This window comes from Protopterus annectens, chromosome 10.part0 (assembly GCF_019279795.1).
Source record: "Protopterus annectens isolate FY-2018-M chromosome 10.part0, PAN1.0, whole genome shotgun sequence".
NCBI lineage: Eukaryota > Metazoa > Chordata > Ceratodontiformes > Protopteridae > Protopterus > Protopterus annectens.
In genome coordinates, this window is record NC_056744.1 from 104103422 (window position 1) to 104127761 (window position 24340).

Consider the following 24340-nt stretch of genomic DNA (forward strand, 5'->3'; position numbering starts at 1 on the left):
ATTCAAGGGACACTATGCGACAACATAAGAAATCAAAATGACACTAATTTAGTACTAGATTCTGTTGTAATAAATATTTCAGAGTTATATTTAACTAATTGTCAGATAAAAGTATTAAATTATGGCCTGAAATTTATTCCAACTGTAATACCTCATTTATACGAACTGAAATGTGAAGCGTTTAGAATGTGCCGAAAATTGCCTTTAGTTCACCATTTTGATATTAATAAATGTGAGAAATGTTGTGATGTTGAACATTTGGGTGACTCTGATGATAGTTTTGAAGACAGCTTCCATACTTGTAATTCTGATTTGGATATTAATACAGAGGGAGACAATTTTAATGTATACAGTCTTTTTAATACTACAGAAATTGCATATAAAAGTGATTTTATTCCTCCACATAGACATGATGGTATCCAACATTTTTCTCAAATGCTTAATTTTGCAGTGGAATGTGAATATAATGAATTTATGAGTAATGGTGTGAGGTTCAACTGTTAGCTAGAAACAGAAATGTTGTCATTAAACCTTCTGATAAAGGGGGTAAAATTGTAATAATGAATGCTCAGCAATATTTTATTGCGTGTATGCTACACTTGGATGATAGGAAAACTTATATAGTATTTGCAATATAAAGGAGTATAAAAAAGCTGTGTGTGATTTTGAGATTCTTTTACATAAAGGGTTCCGATTGGGATATTTTTCAAGAATGGATTTGGAGAAAAAAATTTAACTGCATTGACAGTGAATTGGCAGTTTTTTATTGCCTACCCAAAATCCATAAGGATGCTCTTAATCCCCCAGGCAGACCGATTGTCTCTAGCCAAAAGTACTTTTTGACTAATACAGGTTTGCTACATAAATTCCTACTACCATATGTAGTAAAACTGCCTTCATACATACGAGATAGTATGGATTTTTTGGATAAGTTGTCTAATTTTGAATGGTCTGAAGATATGTATTTTATTACTGTGGATATATGTACTTTATATACAAATATTCAAAATAAATTTGGATTAGCGGCAGTGAAATATTTTATAGGTGACTCATCAAAAGGGAATTATATATTAGAACTGTTAGATTTTTGTTTAAAGAACAATTACTTTACATTTAATAATTCCATTTTTTATCAACTTCAAGGTACGGCTATGGGGGCATCATTTGCCCCCATGTATTCCAACTTGACGATGAGTTTACATGAATTGGAACATTTATATCATGGAGATTTTTTCAAAAAATTTGTACTTAAATATTACAGCTTTATTGATGATCTCATATTCATATGTAAAGGGGGTTTGACAGAAGTAAAATTGTTCTTTGAATGATTACATAACAACAGATTTGGTTTTTCTTTTAAAGGTTTGAAAGTAGGCAGAAAACTTACATTTTTGGATATTAATCTTACTATAAACAACGAAAATAAATTATTTACATCAGTCCATAGGAAATTTGAAGATGGTGGCAAATATTTGTTTGGCACTAGTTGCCATCCACCACATACTATTTCTTCTCTTCCATATAGTGAATGTTTAAGATTAAGGAGATTTTGTAACAATGACGATTTTAATATTGAGGTTGATAGGATGTGTTCTATGTTTTTATCTTGAGGATATGACAGGGACTCAATACAAGTTTCTGTTAAAGTTATTAATGGTCTTCATGAGCCTCATTTAAGACAGAATGAGTTATTTAACATTGATAAAACGTATAGGTGTAATTCTTATAACAGAAGGGGTGATATAAGAAAAATGTATTTTGTTTCTACCTGTGGAGTGTTCAGTCCTATTTTGATAGACTTAGTGAAATATCATTGGAAATATTTGTTTAAATTTAGTGATTTAGCCAATATTTTTTCTCCATCATTAGGTATAGCATATTTTGGTTCATAATTATTTTGTATTCCCCGTTTTAAATCCTGTTTCTACCATTATTACATCCACAGGTACATTTTCTTGTGGCCACTGTAATATATGTACTTATATCACAAGGACTTTTGCAGGTATTAATGACCATTTCTTTTCTCCATCTGAGATGTTTAGTTGTGACACAGAAGGTATAATTTATGCCCTACAATGTCCCTGTAGCCTCACTTATGCAGGTGAAAGTACGAGGAAGTTTAGGTGTAGACTTCAGGAACACATTAGAAATATTAAAAATAAAAAAGTTGACAGTCCTGTAGACAAACATTTTATGGAATTTCACAATTCAAACCACATGGTTTGAAGGCTACTGTGTTAGAAAGGATTTCTGTGGGTTTTTGTTCCGATACTGTCTATAAAAGAAAGTTATTATATAAAGAGAGTGTTTTTATTTTAAAGTCTGATACCATGTCTCCCTCGGGACTCAATTTAGAATGCAATTGTTAGCTGCTGATTTAAATTAATTGTTTTGTATTGGTTAATTGATGTATAATTGTGTGTATTTAAACAAGTGTGCTGTTCTTTTGTTTTATGTACTCCTTGAAGGCTTTGCCGAAGCATTGAAGAAATATAATTTTTTTTTTTAATTCCTGGCTGTTGTATTTGGATTATTCAACTCTTTTTGCTGTGTGGTTGTTTGATTACCATAAGTTGTCCTGGAGTCCACAAATAGTTCAGTGATTTGAGGGAATATACAAATGGCATCACTTATTAGATGTTTATGTGTTTCATTTGGAATGATGGTCCCCACACCCAAAGTACTTAGACACCCTTAGATACAGGCCACAGACATCTGCAGTCACAGACTGGGAGGGGCCTAAGGAGATGATTTGAATACATGGTTCAGGATCAACTCATCTATCTAGCACAAGTTCCTTCCTAAAAAATTTGGAGAGAGGGTGTTTGTGTTGGGTCCATACTGAATTGAGAAACCATTGAATTTTCCTCTTATATTATCTGGCTACAGAAATTATGAGAATTAGAAGCCATATACTCTGCTTTCTTGAGGAATTCTCTTGGTGAAGCCAGAGACTGAAAATTAAACTGAATAACTGCTTAGTAAAAGATTACTTTTTCCTTGAGGAAGGAATATCATTATAGAGATGTCTAGCATGCAACCCAGAAACCTTACCCTGTGGGAAGGCATGAGAGATGATTTTTTCAAACTGAGTTTAAAACCTAGGTTGTACAATAGACTTTTGACAAAATATGGAGAATCCTGACAGTTCTAAACAAAGTCTGCAAAAATACGTCAGCTGGAATAATAAAAAAATACTGGTGTCTTATAATCTCCAAAAAGCAGTCATACATGCTAGACACATTTTGAATACCTTGCCGTTGTGCTCAAACCAAACTGCAAAGAAAAGAACTGAAAATGTGAGCCACAAACAAAGAAATCCTAAAAATCTCCTTCAGTTTCTAAGAGGGAATATATGGGAGTAAGCATCTTTTAGATCAAAGGTTTCTAGGAAACTCAGAGGAGAGAGTAGAGGCAACAGAGATACCGCTGAGCAAGAATTTTGAACTTTGGAACCTTGACATGAAGCTTTAGAAGAGATGGGTCCAAAGCAAATCTCCAGGTTTCCTCCTTCTTGGGCATTAGAAATATCCATGAAGAGAATCCTTTTTTTTTTTTTTTTTTAATTTTTTCATAAGAAATCATGAGAAAGCATGTGAGCAATAATGGGAGGAAACATGTGGGTCTGGTTTTGAGGATGGAACAGAATTCCTAGGATTTGGAGAAGGGAATCTCACTGCCATTTGTACCCATTTTGAATGATTCCTAGTACTAAATAATCTGTTGTAACCTGGTGCAATATAAAAAAGATGCACAGAAAGATTTTTTGAAAGATTTGGAGGACTGCCAGGGTTAGGATGGGTATGGCAGAATAGGTGGCACAGTCATCTGTTTCCCTCTGACTTAGCCCAGGCCTGGGGAGCTCCTCCTTTTTTTCTTGGATCTGTTCTGCCACTGTTTCTTAAAAGGTTACCATCCTCACTTTTGTGTCTGTTTAATTGCCTTTCTGTAAAATTGTCCTAGAATGAAGAGGATTTTCCATATATTTTTTGCTATTGTGGGAGCTGAAAATTTTGTTTTACATCTTGAATTAGTTTCCCCCTTTCATAAAACTTTTTAGAACATATGGAAATGAAGTGCATAACAGCATCTCTTTATCCAGAGGACATTAATAATTTCAGATTTGACATCCTCAGGTGCAGTTTGTATGCTTAACCATGCAAACCTACACATGGCCGATCTAGTTGCTGCAGCCTTAAACAGTACTTCAGCAGGCATCAGCTGGGAAACCTATGCTGGCCCCAACTTGTTATTGCAAAAGTTCCTTGACTTTGTTAATTCAAATGTCCTGGAACAAATTGTCCATACCCCGACAAGGGGAACAAACATTCTGGATCTGGTCCTCACCAACATATCAAACAGATGCACTGCCTCAACTGTCAGACTCTCATTACTTAAAACTGATGACAAATCAGTCACCTTTGAGCTTGCTCTAACATTATAACTCACAAAGGGTGAAAACAGACTAAGAAAACTTCACCAAGGTAAATTATATCCCCCATTGTGAAGGTACAAATTCATTCCAAGCCCCACCCCAAGCTGGAAGCGGTAACTACACCGAAGCTTACACTAAAAGCCCTGTACAATTACTTGCATAAGTGTATAAATGCAGTTGTACCAGAAAGAATCAAAGCCAGAGCTCCAGGTAAAAACAAGCTGCCATGGTAGACATCCAGCATCAACAAACTTTACAATAAACCCAAAATGTTGCTGCTCAAAAAAACAAAGGCAAGGCCCCAACAATGAAAAAAGCACCCTCCTCAGTCTCAACAGGCAAATAAGACAACTTACCAAATCCTCCAAGAGATCCTTTGAGAGAAATTTAGCAAGTACAGCCAAAGATAATCATAAGGCCTTTACAGCTACATATGTAACCCAAAGGGTAGGACCCAAGCATGTGCAAAACTAATGGCCAACGGTATCACACATGCTGACCCCACAGAGATAGTAAACCTGCTAGTGGATAGGTCTGGTGAAAATTTCACTCCCTTATCCCCTTCTAACTTACAACAAACCTTCTCCCAACCTCCCCTCCCCACCCTAGATATCTGAAGAGCAAGTCCTCAAAACCTTGTCCAAGGCAAAAACACAGCCTCTATGTGACCAGACGACATCCCAGGCTGTCATCTAAGCATGCTAAAACATGAACTAGCATCAGCACTACATACTCTTTTCAGTCATATCCTAACCACAGGCTTTGTTCCTGTGGAATGGAGAACAGCAACAATTATTCTCCTCCACAAAGGTGGCCTAGCAACAAGACCCAGGGAATTACAGGCCCATAAGCTTGACCAGCCTCATCTGTAAAGCCATAGAACATATCATTATGGACCTCATAAATAAAGACATAGGTGACTTCCAAACCCTGGATGCTACCTAATTCGGCTTTGTGAAGGGCAGATCCTGTCTTGTTAAATCTGGTGGATTTCTTTGAAAATGTGACCAAGAGCAAATCTCTGCACACAGCATACCTCAACCTGGCAAAGGCTTTCTACACAATTCCACACTCAGGCATTACCGATAAACTTAGCAAACTGAATGTAACCCTCTTTGTTGTAAGATGGGTTACCACCTGGCTCACAAACTGGACATGTACTATCAAAATGGGTGACTCCACATCAACCAGCAGACCTGTTACCAGTGGGGTGCCACAGAGGTCAGTGCTGGGCCCCCTACTGTTTGGTATATACTTCTCAGACGTTCAGGTCAAAACTAAGGAGTTATGGCTGACCAAGTTTGCAGACTGCAAACTAGGTGCAATCACTGAATCCTCAAATGATGTCAGTACACTCCAGAAGGGTCTCACGCGGACAAACGACTGGTGTATTAGTCATGGTCTCAAACTGAATGCAAAGAAATGCATCATCATTCCCTTCAGCACAATCAATGTCCCTTCACACTATCAAATCAATAACAATATTCTAAGTATCCATGAAGTGGTAAAGGACCTGGGATTATAAGTTGACTGCAACCTTACCTTTGACCACCATGTGTCTATTGTAGTAAGGAAAGCTTTCTACGTAACACACTTGATTAGTAAAGACATCTCTTCGAGAGCAAAAGAAATTATAAGCCCCCATACTCGGCATTTACCCAGCCCATAATTAACTATAATGCCCCATTTGGCATGTACTGTACTAAGCACCTGCTGCAATTAGAAAGGCCTCGGTGGTTTCTAACAAAGATCATCAAGAGGCTCCAACATGCGACTTACACATACTGACTAAAGCCCCTGCCACTATACTCTGAATTGTATGTACTTCTTAGGGCAGACTTATACCTGGTCTACAGAGTAATCCAAGACCAAAACCTAATGAATGTGCTACACATCCGTAAATCAAACAGGACTAGGCCTACCCATTCCAGGGACCTAAATATGGCCTGCGACTTAAATAGGACATGCTGGATGGACAGATTTATCTCCCAGTGACTGCAGCATCTTTGGAACAGGCTACCAATTCATGTAAAACAGAGCACCTTTACACTGTTCAAGAGGAACCTGGATGAGTGGATGGGGTACTGTAAATTCTTACCGGGGATAAAGCCCACAACCCCCCTGGACACGGGCAGTCATCACTAAATGCAGTCTTTGGTTCTGACTAGTATTTCTATGGTATTACATTGGGATGAAACAGCTAGGCTTAAAATTATCTCCGGGTCAATAGCCTAGTAATCTCCTATGATCATACAAGAAAGTATGTCAAGGAGTGTTTGGCAACTTAAATTACTGAGGAAAGTAAAGGAAAACAGAAGATTTGGTTCCAAACTAGACAAATCAGCAATAACTTTTTTCATGTCAACAAAAGATGCCAAAATGAATCTGGACATAAGAGCCTGACAGTTGACAGTCCAAAAAGCTATACATGAAGAGGTGTAAGCCATTCTTCCTGAATATGTCAAAGGCTCTGCCACCCTTGACAGAAGGAAATGGACTAAAAGCAGCCAGATGCACAGAGCTAGTGGTTTTAGATAAAGAGATTACTGAAGAGTCACCTCTGGAAAAGGGTACCTATGAGTCTGAGCAACCTTATACACTTTATCTGATTTCATAGAACCAGGGGATTGGCTCTTTGGGGAAGTACTGGCTGCATTAAAAGCATCCTCAAGTGCTGCAATAACTGGGGGAGTATAGCCACTAGATTGGGGGTGTCCACCTACAACAGGTCAGTAACTTTTTTGGATTTCAGATATCACTTTATTCTGCCAAGTGCTGCAATAACTGAGGAAGCAGAGCCACTAGATTGGGGGTGTTCAGCTACAACAGGTCATAGTAACTTTTTTGGCTTTCAGATATCTCTTTATGCTGCCATTAAACAAGTTCTTCCATCTTTTCAAGCTCATCAGAGAAGGATAATTCTTCCACAGGGGAATCTGAAGAAATATTTTCTTCAGATTGTTATTCCCAGTTTTTTCAGGATGAGGTATGAGAAGCATAGACTTCGCAGGTCTCTTCTTCATCAAATTTGACGAGGAGTTCCCTTTCTTTATGAATGTGCCTTGGCTGAAGAAAGAGACTAAAGTTACTGGAATGCTACACAGCCTCACAGCCTTGAGCAAAAAGGAAACCATTCAACTTTTAATTCCTTGGAAGTCTGGATAGAGGAAGTGAAAGAGGTTGTTAACTTCCTAAAAGTCTTAGAAGAAACATTCACTCATACATGTGGCCCTTTACCCAGGGGCTGAACACCTAGCCCATAACAATTATCTGAGGGATGCTTGCATCCCCTTCCAAATTGATAAGTGCAGTTCACTCTATTTTACATTAAGAGAAAAAAAATATAACATTTTTCCATTTAAATACAATATAGATCACATATATTGTCTTTGCTACTATCATCATTCCAACATTACAAAAAACTGGTGAATTCTTGCTTTCCTTTAATCATTCCTCCTCCTCCTCCTGGATGTTATTATGCAGATAATGTTTTCACAACTTCCATTTACTTCTATGGAATTTGCTCTTTCCCTTTTCTAAAGATCTCTCTTCCAGTTATTTTATCTCTTTTTATAATACTCACTACCTCAAACGCAGTGGCATAAACTTTGATTTCCATTTTATAGCAATTGCTTTTTTGGCATCCAACAGAATTAAACTTAATAAGGTTTCACTATGTCTAGGTAATTCAGATACTGTATCCTAGCACAAAATAATTATTTCCTTACTTACAGCCACTTGCTCACCCATTTCTGATAGAGTAATCTGTAGGAAATTTTTAAAATCTGCCAATTCATTACACTCCCAAAACATATGTTCCCAGTTACCTCTTTCTTCTCCATCATGTCTTTCAACATTTGCTATCTACCTGAAGAAAAATTATTTGAAGTCTGCTTGGGGTATACAAATAACTATGCAAACACTTACAAGCAAAGATCCTAAACCTTCTGGATATGTCTGCATACATGGGAACCATACATATGTCTTCCCATTTTTTTCTCGTAAATTGCTTTTCCAGTCTATCTTCCCAATCTTTTCTAACCTCCTCTGATTGATTCTTATAGTTATCATGCAATATTTTATATGCCATACCAATTATCAAATTAACAGCTGTTTCTGTTCTAAGTCAACTAAAAACTCTACCACAGCAGATGTTTCACTTAAAATCCCCCATCCCTTTCTCTCTGCCTGTACTCTGAGATCAAGCCCTGGTAGGGAAGGCAGTCTCTAGCTTGCAGTACAAATGTGTTCTTGGCTTTATCCCACTCTATTACCTTTCCTGCTTGAGTAATTTGCTCCCAATATCCTGGTTCCTTTGCCAGGTTTCTCTGGTAAATTCCAGACTCTCTTGCCTATTTTCTGTACCCCTACTTACAGTCATCCCTATTGGCAAAATGTACTTTCTCCCATTACTGTATTGGCTTAGTTCTTAGAATACTTTCTGCTGCTTTTTGAATACAATATTCTGCATGGTCATTATTATTCTCCTTAAGGATCTGCATCCAAAATCTCAAACAGTCTCTCTCTCTAGTTCTTGAACTTCCCACTTACATCATCATCATCTCTTTCCACTTTGAATTATAACCTACAGCTTGTGTTATGTATACGAGCCCTAACTGTGTAGCTCTAAAATATCCCTTCAAATCAGATAAATCTAAAACATCTTGTTCTACTGGAAGGATCAACTTACCCTACTTAACTCTTGCCCTCTTTCCCTTCCAGATAAATTCCTACAATTGTTTATTAATTATTGTCCACAGGTTCATAAAAGTATGTCTGACCCATACACAAGACTAAAGGGACGTACTATCTTTTGTTTAGTCTCTTCCCACAGATCCTTAGCTGTCATAACAGAAGCCTTCTTATTCCATACTTCTAAATGTCATCTTATCATATCCCCATAAATAATTGTGTGCTGAACCAATTTGTGTGTGGGTACATAACTTATGGCTATAGCCTTTTTTTATCTTCATTAATTTTATATCCCAATAAGACTTAAATCTTTCTCAAAATGTTCTATAACACTGAAATGTCCTTTTCTGGATTTATCAGGTACAAAATAATATCATTTGCAAATAAAGCCAACTTTTATTTGATTACCATATATATCCTTGTATTTCTGAGTCTCTTATTTTCTTTGCCAATGGCTCTACATATAAAGCAAATTAAGGGGAAAGGAGATACTCTGCCTGTTTCCTATGTTCAAACACAGCTTATATGAGAGGAAACCTCACATTTTCATTCTTGATCCCAGTCCTTCATATATCCTTCTAATTAACCTAATTATTTTATCAGGAAATGCAAATACTTCCAATGCCCTACTCATAAAATTCCAGGTTACTCTGTCAAATGCTTTCTCTGCATCAAAACCCTCCAACAATAAAGATATTTTCTTACTTTCTGCTTCCCTCAGTATCATTCATTGATCTATTAATGTTGTCAAGCATTTGCTTCCCTGTACAAAACCACACTGATCCAAAACTATCAATTTTGACAACACCTTTGCCATTTTTAAGCAAGTAGAGACAAACACATTATAATCATAGTTAGAATTGAAATAGGTCTATATGAAGCAGACTGAAAGGTCTTTGCCATTTTTAGGCAACACAGCAACCACAGCTTTTTTCCTAAGATGCTGGTGCTTCCCCTCCACTTAAAATAATGTTAAATAAAATCTTCCAGATCTTTATAATTTTCCTCCCTCCTAATTTCCAAACTTCCACAGGAATACCATCTGTTCTGGAGAATTTACTGAAGACTGATTATAAATCACTGTTTTTATCTCATCACCTCCTATCTTTGTTCATTGTTGAGCCTTGTCTACTTCCAACCTTGGAAAAGCTGAGTCTTCCATAAATATTTCCATTCATACTATTTCTTGATTTCCACATTTCTCTGCTTTATACAAATTTTCATAAATTGTTTTGGATATCTCTAATACCGCTACAGGATCTGTGGTTATTTTTCTTGTTATATGTTTGCTAAGTTTGGCAACAACCCTTTTAATGTTCAGATACCAAAGTCATTCTGCTAAAAGCATTTGTGCAGTTACAAAAAATAGTTGCTTAACAGCAATCTTTCTAAACTCCTGCATAGTATCCAGATACTCCCTTATTTTCTCTTTAGCAGTCTGCATTTGCTTCTCTTCTTTTCTGTTAGATTCCTCTTATTCTGCTATACTTTAACCTATTAGTCCCTCTAAGTAATGTCTACTACTTCTTCACCATATCTCTTTCCCTTTGATTCCAACCCTATTTTTAACTCCATTTTCATTTTATCCCACTCACTAGCTATAACTTTGATTTTTATCTTACCCAACAACTCTCAATCATTTCCACTACCCATTCCTTAGCTCCTCTCTTTTAAACTGGTAAGTGGGCAAGTCCTAGTGTCCTACTTTTACTTCATTACCCTGCATTTTTATCATAGTTTTTATTGGTGCATTCAGAAATAGTAATTGGACATGTGTCAAAGCTTTCAATTAAATGCATATGTTCTTGTGAAATACAATTTCTATCTAATCTAGCAGTTATTGTACCTTGAAGAATAACATGTAAATGATGTCAGAGCTCCTACTATCGAATTCCCCGTCTTCCATACCAAATATTTTCATAAATTTCTTTTGAAATCTACACTCTTTTGTTGTATTGTCCCTTCTAGGGATCCCGATACATCCTTACTATTGCAAATCAATTTCTAGTACCCACCTATAGGTTCATAGGTGTGTACTAGACTAATGGCCCTGGAGCCTTTACAAGCCTAGCCCATATGATTACCCTGGCATCATGCCACTCAACCTTAGTTCCTAGTGCCTCTGTCGAGTAGAGCCACTGGAGTGATCCCCAGGGCGAATTTTCTACTTCCCATCCACTCATCAAGATTTCTCTTGAAGACGGACAGTGAGATGCTCTGCTTGACACGTATGGGCAAGTCCATGGGTTATGAACCTGTCCCTCCAGCATGTTCTGCTGATTGTGGTAATGAGGTTGAGGTCTCTGGAGGGTGTGGTGCGGAGGGATTGGGATTTCTTTAGATGCAGCATTTCTAACAGAACTGGGTCAGACATGGCTTTGTAAGTCCAGCAGAGATCACCTCTAAGTAGGCGATATGAGACAGAGAATAGGTGGAGTTTTTTGAGTCTCTCCATATAGGACAAGTGTTTAAGACCTAGGATCCTCTTTGTGAGGTACTTTTGCGGCCTCTCCAGTTGTTGCAGGTGTCTATTGAGGTACATGCCAAATGGGGCATTGTACTCGATGACTGGCCTAATGAGGGAAGAGTAGAGGGAGACAATGACCTCTTTCTTCTTGGATACAAAACCCTTAGTAATGAGATGTGCCACACAGAAGGACTTTCTGACTACAGTGGCAACGTGGTGGTCAAAAGAGAGGTTGCTGTCAACCTGTGTTCCCAGATCGCTCATAACACCTTCTGTGTTCAGTGGACTGCCATCAATGTGGTAATTCAAGGGAACCCGTTTTTTCCCAAGGGGGATGATGACACATTTTTTGGCATTGAGCTTAAGGCCATGGTTCTGACACCAGTAGTTGGTCTCATTGAGGCCTTTCTGTAGGATGTCAACATCACTTGGTTATTAACAGCTACCAACTTGCAATTGTCTGCGAACTTTGCCAGCCAGAGTCCCTTCATGTTGGTCTGGACTTCATAAAAGTAGATACCAAACAGGAGAGGACACAGGACTGAACCCTGTGGGACTCCACTTGTGACTGGTTGGCAGTCTGACTTGGAGTCAGCTACTTTCACACTGTGGGTTCTATCTGTGAGCCAGTTTGCAACCCACCTAGTAATATAGAGGTTGATGCCTAGCTTAGTGAGTTTTTCTAGGATTCCTGAATGGGGAATGGTATCAAAGGCCTTGGCCAGATCAATGTAGGCTGTATGAACCACCTTGCCTTCATCCACAGCTCTGGGGACTGACTCAAAGAAGTCGACCAAGTTGAGCAGGCATGATCTACCCTTCACAAATCCAAATTGTGTAAGATCCAGAGTTTGGAGACTCCCTATATACTTGCTTATTAGGTCCTTGATGATGCATTCCATAGCTTTGCATATCAGACTCATCAGGCTAATGGGGCGATAATTCCCAGGGTCTGTGGTCGCTCCTCCTTTGTGGAGAGGGATAACTGTAGCAGTGTGCCATTCAGTAGGGGCAAAGCCTGAGGTGAGGCTGTGATTGAACAGGGCACACAGGTGAAGTGTCAGTTCACTCTGTAGTTTATATAGAACACAGCCAGGGATATTGTCAGGTCCCATAGAAGCTGTATTCCTGGCCTTGGACAGTGCTGTTTTAACCTGTGTAGCAGTTATATTGGGTGCCTAGCAATCTACTGGTATTGTGACTGGTCCGGGGGGGGGGGGGGAGTTAGCACTGAATCTGTCGGCCAGTATATTGTCAATATCTGTTGGCTCGGTATAGGAGGTACCATTGTGCAGTAGCTCAGAGCAAATCTGGGTATTACTGTGGAGATTCTTTACATTATTGTGGTTGTCTTTACTATCTGCTGCAATTCTTTTTTCATAGCTAGCTTTAGAGGATTTGATGAGACATCTCAACCTTTTGTTGAGACTGATAAGGGAGTTTTTCCAGTCTTGGGACTTCACCTTATTCTGCATCAGTTTCCTCCTCCTGTTGTAGAGTTTATTTATGGCAGGGGGCCACCAGACTGGCTTCCTTTTTTTTGAGGAGAACATCTTGGTTCTATTGGGTATGGCGAGATCCATGCATTTGCGCACATGTTCGTACAGTGCATTGGTGTATGATTCGGTGGTCATGCAACTATTCTCCATTTGCATTGGTGCCATGAAGTTGGCCACCTCTGTTTTTAGGAGCCCAAAGTTAGCTTATGGAGGTTATTTTGTCAGGGGGCGGGGGATGTGGATTTCCAAGGTACTTAGTTTGTGGTTGGATCTAACCTGGGAGGAATTGACAATTGGTGTAGAGCAACGGTCACCCATGTTAGTAATGACCAGGTCAAGGATGTTTTTTTTTTTTTTTTTTTTTTTTTGGAACGAAAAACGCGGTGAGATAGTTACGCATTTTGTGTGGATTGTTTGGGAGCTGTGTTTGTGTTGGATACAATAAACTTTTTGGCGTTTGACCACTCGTTACGGCTGCTGGTGCTTCATTACTTTTATTAGGTCAAGGATGTTGCTACTTCTAATGGGGGTAAGAACGAGCTGGTCCAGAGCATTGGAATTAATGAATTCCAGAAAGAATTGGGCAAGTGTATTGGTACATGAGTAGCTTTCCCAGTTAAATGAGGGGTAGTTGAAGTCACCCAGTATGAGAATGTTCGGCTGGACCCTGATATTCTCCAGGGTGCTTAGGAACGTGGAGTTTGAGTCTTGGAACATGGTTGGGGACCTATAGCAGGCTACGACCTGAATCTCTGTCTTACCCAATGTTAGCTGCACCTGAAGTATCTCAGATGTGGTATACTGGGCTACCAGTTTGGAAGTGTGCGCATCCTTTATGAATATGGAAACACCACCGCCTTTGGAGTTTCGGTCCATGTTCTGGGACTGAAGGGTGTGGAATGAGTTATAGCCTGGTAGTGCAGGGGTGCTTTCTGCTGTCTTGAACCAGGTCTCTGTTACAGCACAAATGCTGATGTTCTCCATTTTAAGGACTGCTTCGAGCGAGTGCATTTTGAGATTTAGACTTCTAGCATTGAGCAGCATGACTCTCAAATTGCATTTGTTTGTAGCTGTTACTGTGGTAATTTGGTCTTTGGAACACCACCTAAAAGAGGCACTATAAGGGTGGCAAGAGCCTTGGCCAGTATCCAGAAGCCCAGGGGTGACAGATGCAGGCCATCTCTGGCAAAGCATCGAGGTCCGTCAATCATGTCATCCCAGGCAGACAAATATTGGATCCCCCTAGAAAGACACCAGAAACTTAACCAATTGTTGAAATCAATAATTTTCTGCTTGTACTGTGGTATCATTCTGGGTGATGGTAGGATGCTGCTCAGGGCTACGGTCATACCTGCCTGGGCTACATAATCCAAGAGCTGTTGAAAGCCGATTATTTCTCCCAACATTTTCTTAAACTCCATAATAGTAGTTTTCAGTAGAATATAAATACATGCCATGGTAATCCTACTCCCTTGCCAATAGCCCCTTACTACCACAAATTTACCATTTTTGGCTTTTTTCTTCGTCCATCACTACTGGAGCCCCTCTAGCAATTAGTATAATTACTCTCTTTTTCCTCTGTCCCTGATTCTGTTGACTATCCATTCTGAAATCCTCTCTGTCAAATTCATATGCTCCTTTCTTTCTAAACTGGTATCCTTCAACATTGCTATTTCACTCTGCATTCCTTATTATTATTCAGTACTCTCCTTTTTATCTATACCTGTAAGGCATTAACATTCCAGGATAATGTGGACAGTACAGCAATCATGATAAAAAGTTATTGTTCCCATCTATTTATTATATGTGACAGATTTTTTGAATGTGTATTTCCAGCTATTGTGTTACATGGATATATTAATGGTTATCAGGCTGATATTTAGCAAAGTTGTCTCTTCTCATCTCCATTTGAACCTATGTCACATTTTCAAGACTTTTTGTTTAATGAAAACCCACAAAAAGAAACCCTAAATACAAAACACCCCAGCCTCTATTACCATGGAACAAACACACAAGTCTATGTCCCCAATAGCGAAAATTATGGAAAGATGTGTTCACAAACAACTCCTTCACTACTTAACCCTTAATTGTCTCTTGTCTAACTCCCAACATGGCTTTCGCCCCCACCACAGTACAACTACCGCCCTCCTTTCCTTTGTAGACTCCATTAATAACAATCGTAATAATAAACAAATATCCTCAGCCCTCTTTCTTGACCTATCGAAAGCGTTTGATATGGTCAATCACCAACTCCTACTTAATACCCTAGAAAGCCTACATCTGAACACCCCAGCACTAAGCTGGTTTAAGGCGTACCTCACTGGTAGACAACAAGCTGTCCTGTGGCAAAACAAACTATCAGACCTGCTCCCTAATACCATCGGTGTTCCTCAGGGCTCTATACTTGGTCCTCTTCTGTTTTCCATCTTCATAAACGACCTTCACTCAGTCATCCCCAAATCCACCTGCATACAATATGCTGACGACTCCACCCTGATTTGCTCCGATGTCTCCCTCTCGAAACTCCAAACAACTACTCAACTCTGTTTTACTTTAGTTGAAAAATGGTTCACCGACTTGAAACTCCTACTCAATCCAACAAAAACTAAATTACTCCTATTTTTCCCCAACGCCCTCACACCCCTCGGAAATGAACTCCCAAATACTAACAATACGACCTTCCATGTTAAATCCATCAATGGGACCATCATAGTCCCTGTCACCAGTACCAAATTACTAGGTGTTACCATTGACCATAAGCTTAAATTTGACATACACATTACCCAAACCATTAAATCGGTTAACAAAAAACTTGGATCCATGTACAGAATAAAAAACTTCTTAACCCCCTCTACCAAACTAACTATTGCCCGAACGCATCTCCTCTCCACCCTACTGTATGCCTCCCCAGTTCTTTCTTTCCTCAATAAACGTGAACTTAACATGCTCTCTCTTGCTTATAACCATATTGCTAGATTCATAACAGGTTCCCCATATCGCACCCACCATTGCCTTAACCTTAGGAAACTCGGTTGGTTGGAACTGCCCAAACTTCTCAAACTTAACCAACTCACAGAAGCCTTTAAAATAATCCACCATCCAGACAGAACTCCCTCACTGTGTAGTATTTTGACCCCCTACTCCAACCTAAACTCCCTTCGATCAGCTAATAACATCCAGATCTTAACGATTAAATCTAAGAACTCGGGTGGTGATGCCCTGTATGCCAACTCCATTGGAAAGCCTTGGAACTCCCTGCCAAACACCCTTAGACTCATGACCTCACATAAACAGTTCAAAAATAACCTCAAAGATCATCTTAAGTTACAATGGCTATGCCCATGCACAGAACCTGACTAACTTATTAAACTCATACCAATCTACTCCCGTTCCACCTTATCCAATTCCCTTCTCAGTTTATTAAAATCTCTTGTACTTATAATTGGGCCCTGATATTCAGTGACCTAGTCCATTATCTCCACTGTGTTTATCCTATACAACTAGTATGTTTAACCTGTTGCTTTGCTACTTGTGCTTATATAAAATCTATGTTATTCCTATTCTTATATTGTAAATGTAACATGTTCTCATCATGTATTGCCATTATGTTGGAGCTTTTCTCCTTGGGCCTCTACTGAAAAGGGATATGTATCCAGCTGGACTAGCCCGGTCAACAAATGTAAAATAAATAAAATAAATAAATAAATGTACATCTTCAAAACATTGGGAACAATGTCTCCAAATTAATGGCTGCACCTACAAGCATTATCTAACCTAAAATTAAGGTTACCCATGCTAAAGTGCATGCTACAGCCTGTCACCACATACATGGATTACTGTCTGGTCTTTTCTTATCTATTTTCCCCAGATTTGAAAAACAGTTTGTATACTTTTAGATAATGTTAACATTTAGCCTTCAGGAAAAAAGTGCACTGGCTATCTTTACAAAAAACTAAACTGTACACTGTTCTATTAACTGTATTAAAATATTAAGGTTATTAGGGCACTTGTTACCACTTACTCACTTTTCATAATTTCAAACAAATTTTCACTAACCTGCTTGTCATTGTACCTTTAAATTTTGCATTTCCCTCAAAAAGACCATTTGTAATTCTCCAGGTTAACTGCTTGCCTCCATTGAAATGTACTCAGCAATGGGTCTTTGTAAAAGAATGCACAGCTCTACTCAACTGCAGACATTTTGACTCCACTGAACATTTGCCAGTGGAAAACAAGCAAGTATCTTTGCAGTTGTAAGAATCTTAGCATTTCTGTGGCTTTTGTCTTATTTTTAAACCCCAACTGCGTACAAAAACACTTGTTTGCAGCTTAAGCCAAAGGTAGTAATCTAGATACTCATCCTTGTAAAATACAAAGAGAAAATATCCTAATTTTACATATAACAATCTGTGCACTTTTACACCACACCCCAGCAGCCCAAGACCACATTATATGAACATTAAACTTGCTTTTGTCCGGCCATTTTTTTTTTCTTTAGTTATAATGTAAAACTTGTATTTCTTTCAACTAAAAAAAGGTACTTGTTTACTTTACTATCTCAGTCACTAAAACACGCTGCACAAAACTGTTTTACTGTATATAACATGCAGTTTATATCATTAAATGTTTCATACAGATACTAATAAGAAAAAGTTGCTTTATTTACAGTTAGTTACCCCTTTTAGTGTCCTTCTAAAGTGAGGTATATGCTTTACAGTCCACCCACAAGTAAGTGAACAAAAGCCCAATGTTTTTCAGCCACTTCTTGCAAAACCATATTACACAAATGTAATAACATGCTCTATAGTCTTCCATTCATTCGCTAATTTCAGAGTTGCTTGCCTACTTCCTGTTTATCTTTATTTCCCAACAAGAGCGTACACTTCAAGTCTAAGGTACTGCAGACTCTTCTATTCAACTCCTGTGCTTTTTTTCTCTCTCTCAAGCACTTTCCCTTGGAACACTTGAAAAAGTTTCACTGGCAAAGTCTCTTTATGAACCTCACCATCAGAAGAATGAAAAGCAGAAACCCCTTCTACTTGCTAACTCACTTTTGGTTGAATTTTTTTTTTACTTCCTCCTTAGCCTGCTCTGAGTGAAAAATACCTGTGATCCTCCTCTGTCTCTCAACATTCCCCGATTGCTGGGATACATTTTCTTCTCTCTTGCCTGGTGTACAGTGAATACATTTTCTACAAACACTGCTGTCTTCAATTTTTAATACTTTGTCCTTCTGCTACAATTCTGTCAGGATCAACTCTTTCTGCTGGTATGATTGGATCTGTACTAATATAGGTCTTAGCTGCTTTCTCATTGCCAGGTTTGGAGCATACACTCAATGTGCCCTTTCAATTAAATTCTGATTGTGGAACACCAGTCCAGTTGCTTATTTGTGCTTTCATAAAATGAATATAGTCTGTTCCTTCCAGTTTCTCTGGTACAGCAGAGAATTTCAGTTTTTCTCTCCATGCACTGTCTTCTAACACTACTATTTTTTTCAAACAGTTCTTGAGAAACATCATGTTCAGCTGCCTTTTTTTCATGTCCTCCTCTAATTCTTTGCAGTTTTAACAGTTCATCTAAATGGCTAGTTAAAGTTTCCTGTACTTTTCTAGCCTTCTGCTGTTTGAATTGATATATTCCTTTAACGTTCCATCATCTCTGACTATATTCAGTTTACTTTTTCCTCCAAATTACTGGAAGCCATCTCGAGTTAAAGCTGAAGCTTTAACTGCTTTTTGGGGAACAGCTGCAGAATCCTTCCCAAGTTTTCTCCTCCGCTTTTATGGATGATTTTCTTTCAGATTTTTCAAATTCCTTCCTTGATGGCATCTAGGCAGTGTATTTACTAGCCAGTAACTGAATTTTATAAAACATGTTTGATGGCACTCCTTTTTCTCAGTTTCTGTTTTCACACTGGAAGAGCTACAGTTATGCTGTTGATCAGTGTGCAGCCACCTTGCAAGTCCAAGTGCAGTTCGCTCTTCTCTACAATGGACATGTGTCTGGGTTACTGAAGACATTCTAGACTCAACCCTTAGTAGGTTTTCAAGGAACAACATAGAGGGGGAGAAGCACCCAACGAATGGTCTAGTGATTTCAACATGGCCACAGCGGTGTCCTCTGTCAAGGGCCATGAAAGACAGGAATGAAGACTGTGTTAAAAACACTCTAACTACTTTCCTTTTCTTAGAAGCAGAAAAAACAGCCAACAGGTCAGGTTTAAAAAAAAAATTTAACAAAGTAACAAAATACTCCAGCGGCAGTCAGAAAATAGGATATATAATAATTAAATGATTTTGTCCACAATGTTCACTGGACTTCATCAGAATAAACCAAACCTCTAAAGTACACTATTTAAACAGTATTACACCATTAATTAACCAATAGTACACCTACATTTTAAAATCATTAATCATGCACTTAAAGTGCCCCCATTAAAATACATGTTGCAATAAACTACAATTTTACTTTACTATAAAAAAGAATATTAAGTGAGTAAATAAACATAATAGCATACACGTGCTCTTCAACTCTTTTAGATAACTTCCTAGTTTTGAATCATACTACACAAAGCCAATGGAATGTTTAGATGTGGTTTCTGTATAGCTTGCAACTATATTATACCGATGCTTCTCATTTTAAGACTACTATATGTATAAAAGGGCATTTTACATGCAATTCTAAAAGATTAGCATACATATCAGTTTGTTCTTGTGATGCTTTTTATACAGAAATGACTACTAGGAAATTATCTAACAGAATTAAGGAGCATATATACACTATTAAAACCAGAGATAAAAATAATGCTTTATATAAAATAATAGAAGATGTACCAATTTTAGGAAATTTTATTTTTCTGTATTAGACAAGGTATTACTGGACTACTGGAGAGAGGATTATAACAATATGCTAGAGACAGCTGAGGCAATTTGGCAAATTAAGCTGCAAGCTGACAGTTGTCCTGGATTGAATGAATATATTAATACAAAATATTTTCTTAAAAATAGAGGAATGAAGTATTAATTATTATTTATTACGCTTATGATATTGCAATACTATTTAAATAGTGTGCTTTAGTTGTTTGGTTTACTCCGAAGAAGTTCAGTGAATGATGTGGACAAAAGCAGTAATTATTAAATATCCTGTTTCCTGACTGCCTTTTCTTGATGACTAGAGGGGAGATGTTCAAGTTACCAGTTCCAGACTACAAAGTGGGTCACATAAGTGCTTTGAGTCATTGGTTCTCATCAATGAGCTTAGGGGAACTAAACAGGATCCTTACCGTCTTTGGTGTAAAAAACAAACAAATGCAACACACCCAGATGTGTTCCATTCCTACACAGAAAAGATACTCTGTGTTGGAGTATCTAAGGTATGTGATGCCCATACAAGACCTTTCACTTTCTCTTAGGCATAAGGCAAAAGCAACACTTTTCACAGATAAAAAGAAGGAAAATCCCCAAATGGGTAATTATCTGCTCAGTTTCTCAATTCTTAGCCAACCATCAAACCACTTAAAACGCATCCAAGAGCAAGAATTACTGGTAGCTTCAATATGAAGAAAGTTCTGAATTTTGGTGTCAGTATGTCTGCTTTTATATAAGCATGCTCTCATACTTCTCAGAAGACACCATAAAGCTTTGGGTACTGGTTGGGAATCTGCTTCTTTATCAGGACATGTCCCATATAGCTTAGGCTACTGCAACAGTGATCTTATGATGAACATCAGCGGTTTCACTAACTGTACTGCCTTTTCATTTTCCACCAGCTTTATATACACCTGCACAGCTTGGGTTTCAAAAAGCAGCTTTTTTTTCTAATGGGGCTGTAATGACCCCATTGTTGCCACACTGCATTATACATCCAATATATCACAGCCAACTTGAAAGAGTGCTTGCCAGCCTGGAAAAACAAGGTACATAAGTTAAGGACTTTGCCTCAAAGATCATTGCCCTTAATCTCCTCACTCTTGTCCTTAACGTCAGACAGCAGGGTCTCTTGGAGCTTTATCATAGGTGTTTAGCAGTTCAAGAGCCCTGAAGACCAGAGTGGAAAAGGTGTACACCTTTTTATCACATCAGTCAAGTATCCTACTGTCCTTGTCACTGGGAACAGGATTCTTAGTTGGAGCCCCATTACAGCCCTTGCTTGAATCCGTGAACACTATGGTTGTATTGGCAATTTTGGGTTCTCAGACTCATAATTACATGAGTCTACAACCCTGTAAAAACAATCTGGACTCCTGTGAACAAGAAGGTTGCTGACTCCAAAGACATACTGGTTCATAGGTATGTACTAGGCTAATGGCCCTGGAGCCTTTACAAGCCTAGCCCATAGAATTGCCCTGGCATCGTGCCACCCGACTGCTTGTTCTTTTGTTTGAACTTAACACAGTGAGGACAGGAGACAGCATTGTGCACTTCCACTAAATAAAACAAGCACTGAATAAGAAAGTCTTAATAATGAATTTGCTTTCTACACAAAATGCACTTTTTATCCTTAGAAACTTACATCAACCCAGATGCCTACAAAAAAGGTCATATTTTATAGCATAGCTACAGACAAGGGTTTTTTTAGCTCAACTCTGGAAACCAGGACAAACTGGCACACTGATGAAACTCATTACTTGCACTGAAAAATAAGTTTTACTTTTTTGCACTACAGCAAGAAAGAAATGAAGATGGTGTAGGGGGATTTCCCTCTTATACGAATAGAATGTCAGTACCCAAGCTAGGGGGAGTGCCAGAAGAGGGAAAAGAGAGATTCTGAAAATTAGGCCAGATGTCAGTCCTTCTGGTGCAAAAATTCTAACAGTCAACAATATAGCCACACTGAAAAATACAGAATCTTTAGTTTCAACCAAGGCAAGAGGATGCACGTTCCTATCCTGCATGTATGTTCAAGTACAGCTGTTCATTGGTATTTTCATTTTTACAACTGCTGTAGCATAAAAGTAGGTTGCAGTGTAATGTTGAAGCTACCTCTGTGCCAAGTTGAATTACCTGTTATCAGAAAAGCAAATGCAACTACAACAGCTATGCAGGCATCCTTTCACAACAGAAAAAAAAAGAGACAAAGCTCTTGAAAAATGATAAAGTATCCACTTATTTATCAAAATCTCTATACATTTCTGACTGTCCCCATCAAATACATGCTTTATTACAGGGGTTCATTCCTACTTCCATTTAAACTTTCTATCTGCACTTAAGTAGTGCTGAACTAAAACTAATGTCTGTTTAGAAACTCCTACATTAAATACCCACAAAACATACATATAGACAGGATCTGTGAAAACAAAGCTTCCTTTTGCCCCTTTAAAACACATCACATGCTACATCTGCACTTACCTCCCGGTGTGTGAGTGAAGATGATGACTTAGGTCGCTCTTGCTCAGACTTCTCCATTTCATCCAGGAAACTCATGATACTCTGCAGCTTGGCTTCTGAGAGAAGAGCACCCCCTTCTGGAGATACAGTAGAATGATTTTGCTTCCCTAACCTCTCCAAGTTGTCAGCAGTAAGGGATGGTGGAGCATTATCCTGGACAAAAAAAAAAAAAAAAAGAGTACATACAAAAGTTAAAATGGCTAATTTTGATGCACTTTATAGCAGTGCAGCACTCATTTCTAAGGAATACAACAAATGCTAAACACACAAAAAATAATAAAAATAAAAGTGTGTATATATATATATATATATATATATATATATATATATATATATATATATATATATATGTACATGGGTATAAAAACTACTAGTGAATGTTATTTTTGGCTGTTTTTCTACCTGTCAGCATATCTTCCTGCAAGAGCACGGTACAGTAAGGACTGGGAATTTTCCCTTCCTCGCTGTAATGGGATCTCAGAGTTGCTACATATAATTAGAAGGGAGTGGGAAGGGCACAGCCCCCAAATGGGAAATGCAGAAGGGTGCCCCCCTAACAAAAAAGCTGTTTATCTTTTTTTTTCTTTTTTTGGTTTCATTCTTTTGCTTACTTGACCTATTTAGATTGATGTTGTCTTTAAAGCTCTTTTGAGCATCTGCACTCTTAGATGAGACACAAACACACACACACACACACACATACACAAGAACATTATGCACTCTTAGCTGACACACACACGCACATACATTATACATTCTTAGCTGAGAAACACGCATGCACATTATGCACTCTTAGCTGAGACACACATACACACACACACACACACTATGCACTCTTAGCTGAGAGACAAACACACACACTTATGCATTCTTAGCTGAGACACACACACACACACAAACACACACATGCACTTTTAGCTGAGACACACACACTTATGCACTCTTAGCTGAGACACACGCACACACACACACACACACACACACACTATGCACTCTTAGCTGAGAGACAAACACACACACTTATGCATTCTTAGCTGAGACACACACACACACACACACAAACACACACATGCACTTTTAGCTGAGACACACACACTTATGCACTCTTAGCTGAGACACACACACACACACACACACACTTAGGCACTCTTAGCTGAGACACACACACACACACACACATATATATATATATATATATATATATATATATAGATAGATAGATAGATAGATTCATAGGTTTGTACTAGGCTAATGGCCCTGGAGCCTTTACAAACCTAGCCCATAGGATTACCCTGGTATCATGCCACCCGACCTTAGTTCCCAGTGCCTCTATCGAGTAGAGCCAATGGAGTGATCCCCGAGGTGAATTTTCTATTTCCCATCCACTCATCAAGATTTCTCTTGAAGAGGGTCGGTGAGGTGCTCTGCTTGACATGTATGGGAAGTCTATTCCATAGCATGGGCAGTCTCTGGGTTAAGAATCTGTCCCTCCAGCACGTTCTGTTGATTGTGGTAATGAGGATGAAATCTCTGGAGCGTGTGGTGCGGAGCGATTGGAATTTCTTTATTTGTAGCATTTCTAACAGAGCTGGGTCTGACATGGCTTTTTAAGTCAAGCAAAGATCGCCTATAAGTAGGCGATATGAGACAGAGAATAGTTGGAATTTTTTGAGTCTGTTCATATAGGCCAAGTGTTTAAAGCCTAGGATCCTCTTTGTGAGGAATTTTTGCGGCCCCTCCAGTTGTTGCAGGTGTCTAGTGATATACATGCCAAATGGAGCATTGTGCTCAATGACTGGCCTAATGAGGGAAGAGTAGAGGGAGACAATGACCTCTTTCTTCCTGGATGAAAAACCCT

At 38.5% G+C, this 24340-nt stretch overlaps 1 protein-coding gene across 3 annotated transcripts in view; it reads right to left on the reverse strand.

The window, feature by feature from the left end:
* CEP131 (centrosomal protein 131) overlaps positions 1-24340 on the reverse strand; it is a 1433457-nt gene that overhangs the window by 811907 nt on the left and 597210 nt on the right. For all 3 annotated transcript variants that reach the window (XM_044085078.1, XM_044085077.1, XM_044085076.1), the window contains exon 13: positions 22444-22635. In XM_044085078.1, coding sequence (XP_043941013.1) covers positions 22444-22635 — 192 coding nt within the window. The remainder of the gene's footprint in view (positions 1-22443; positions 22636-24340) is intronic.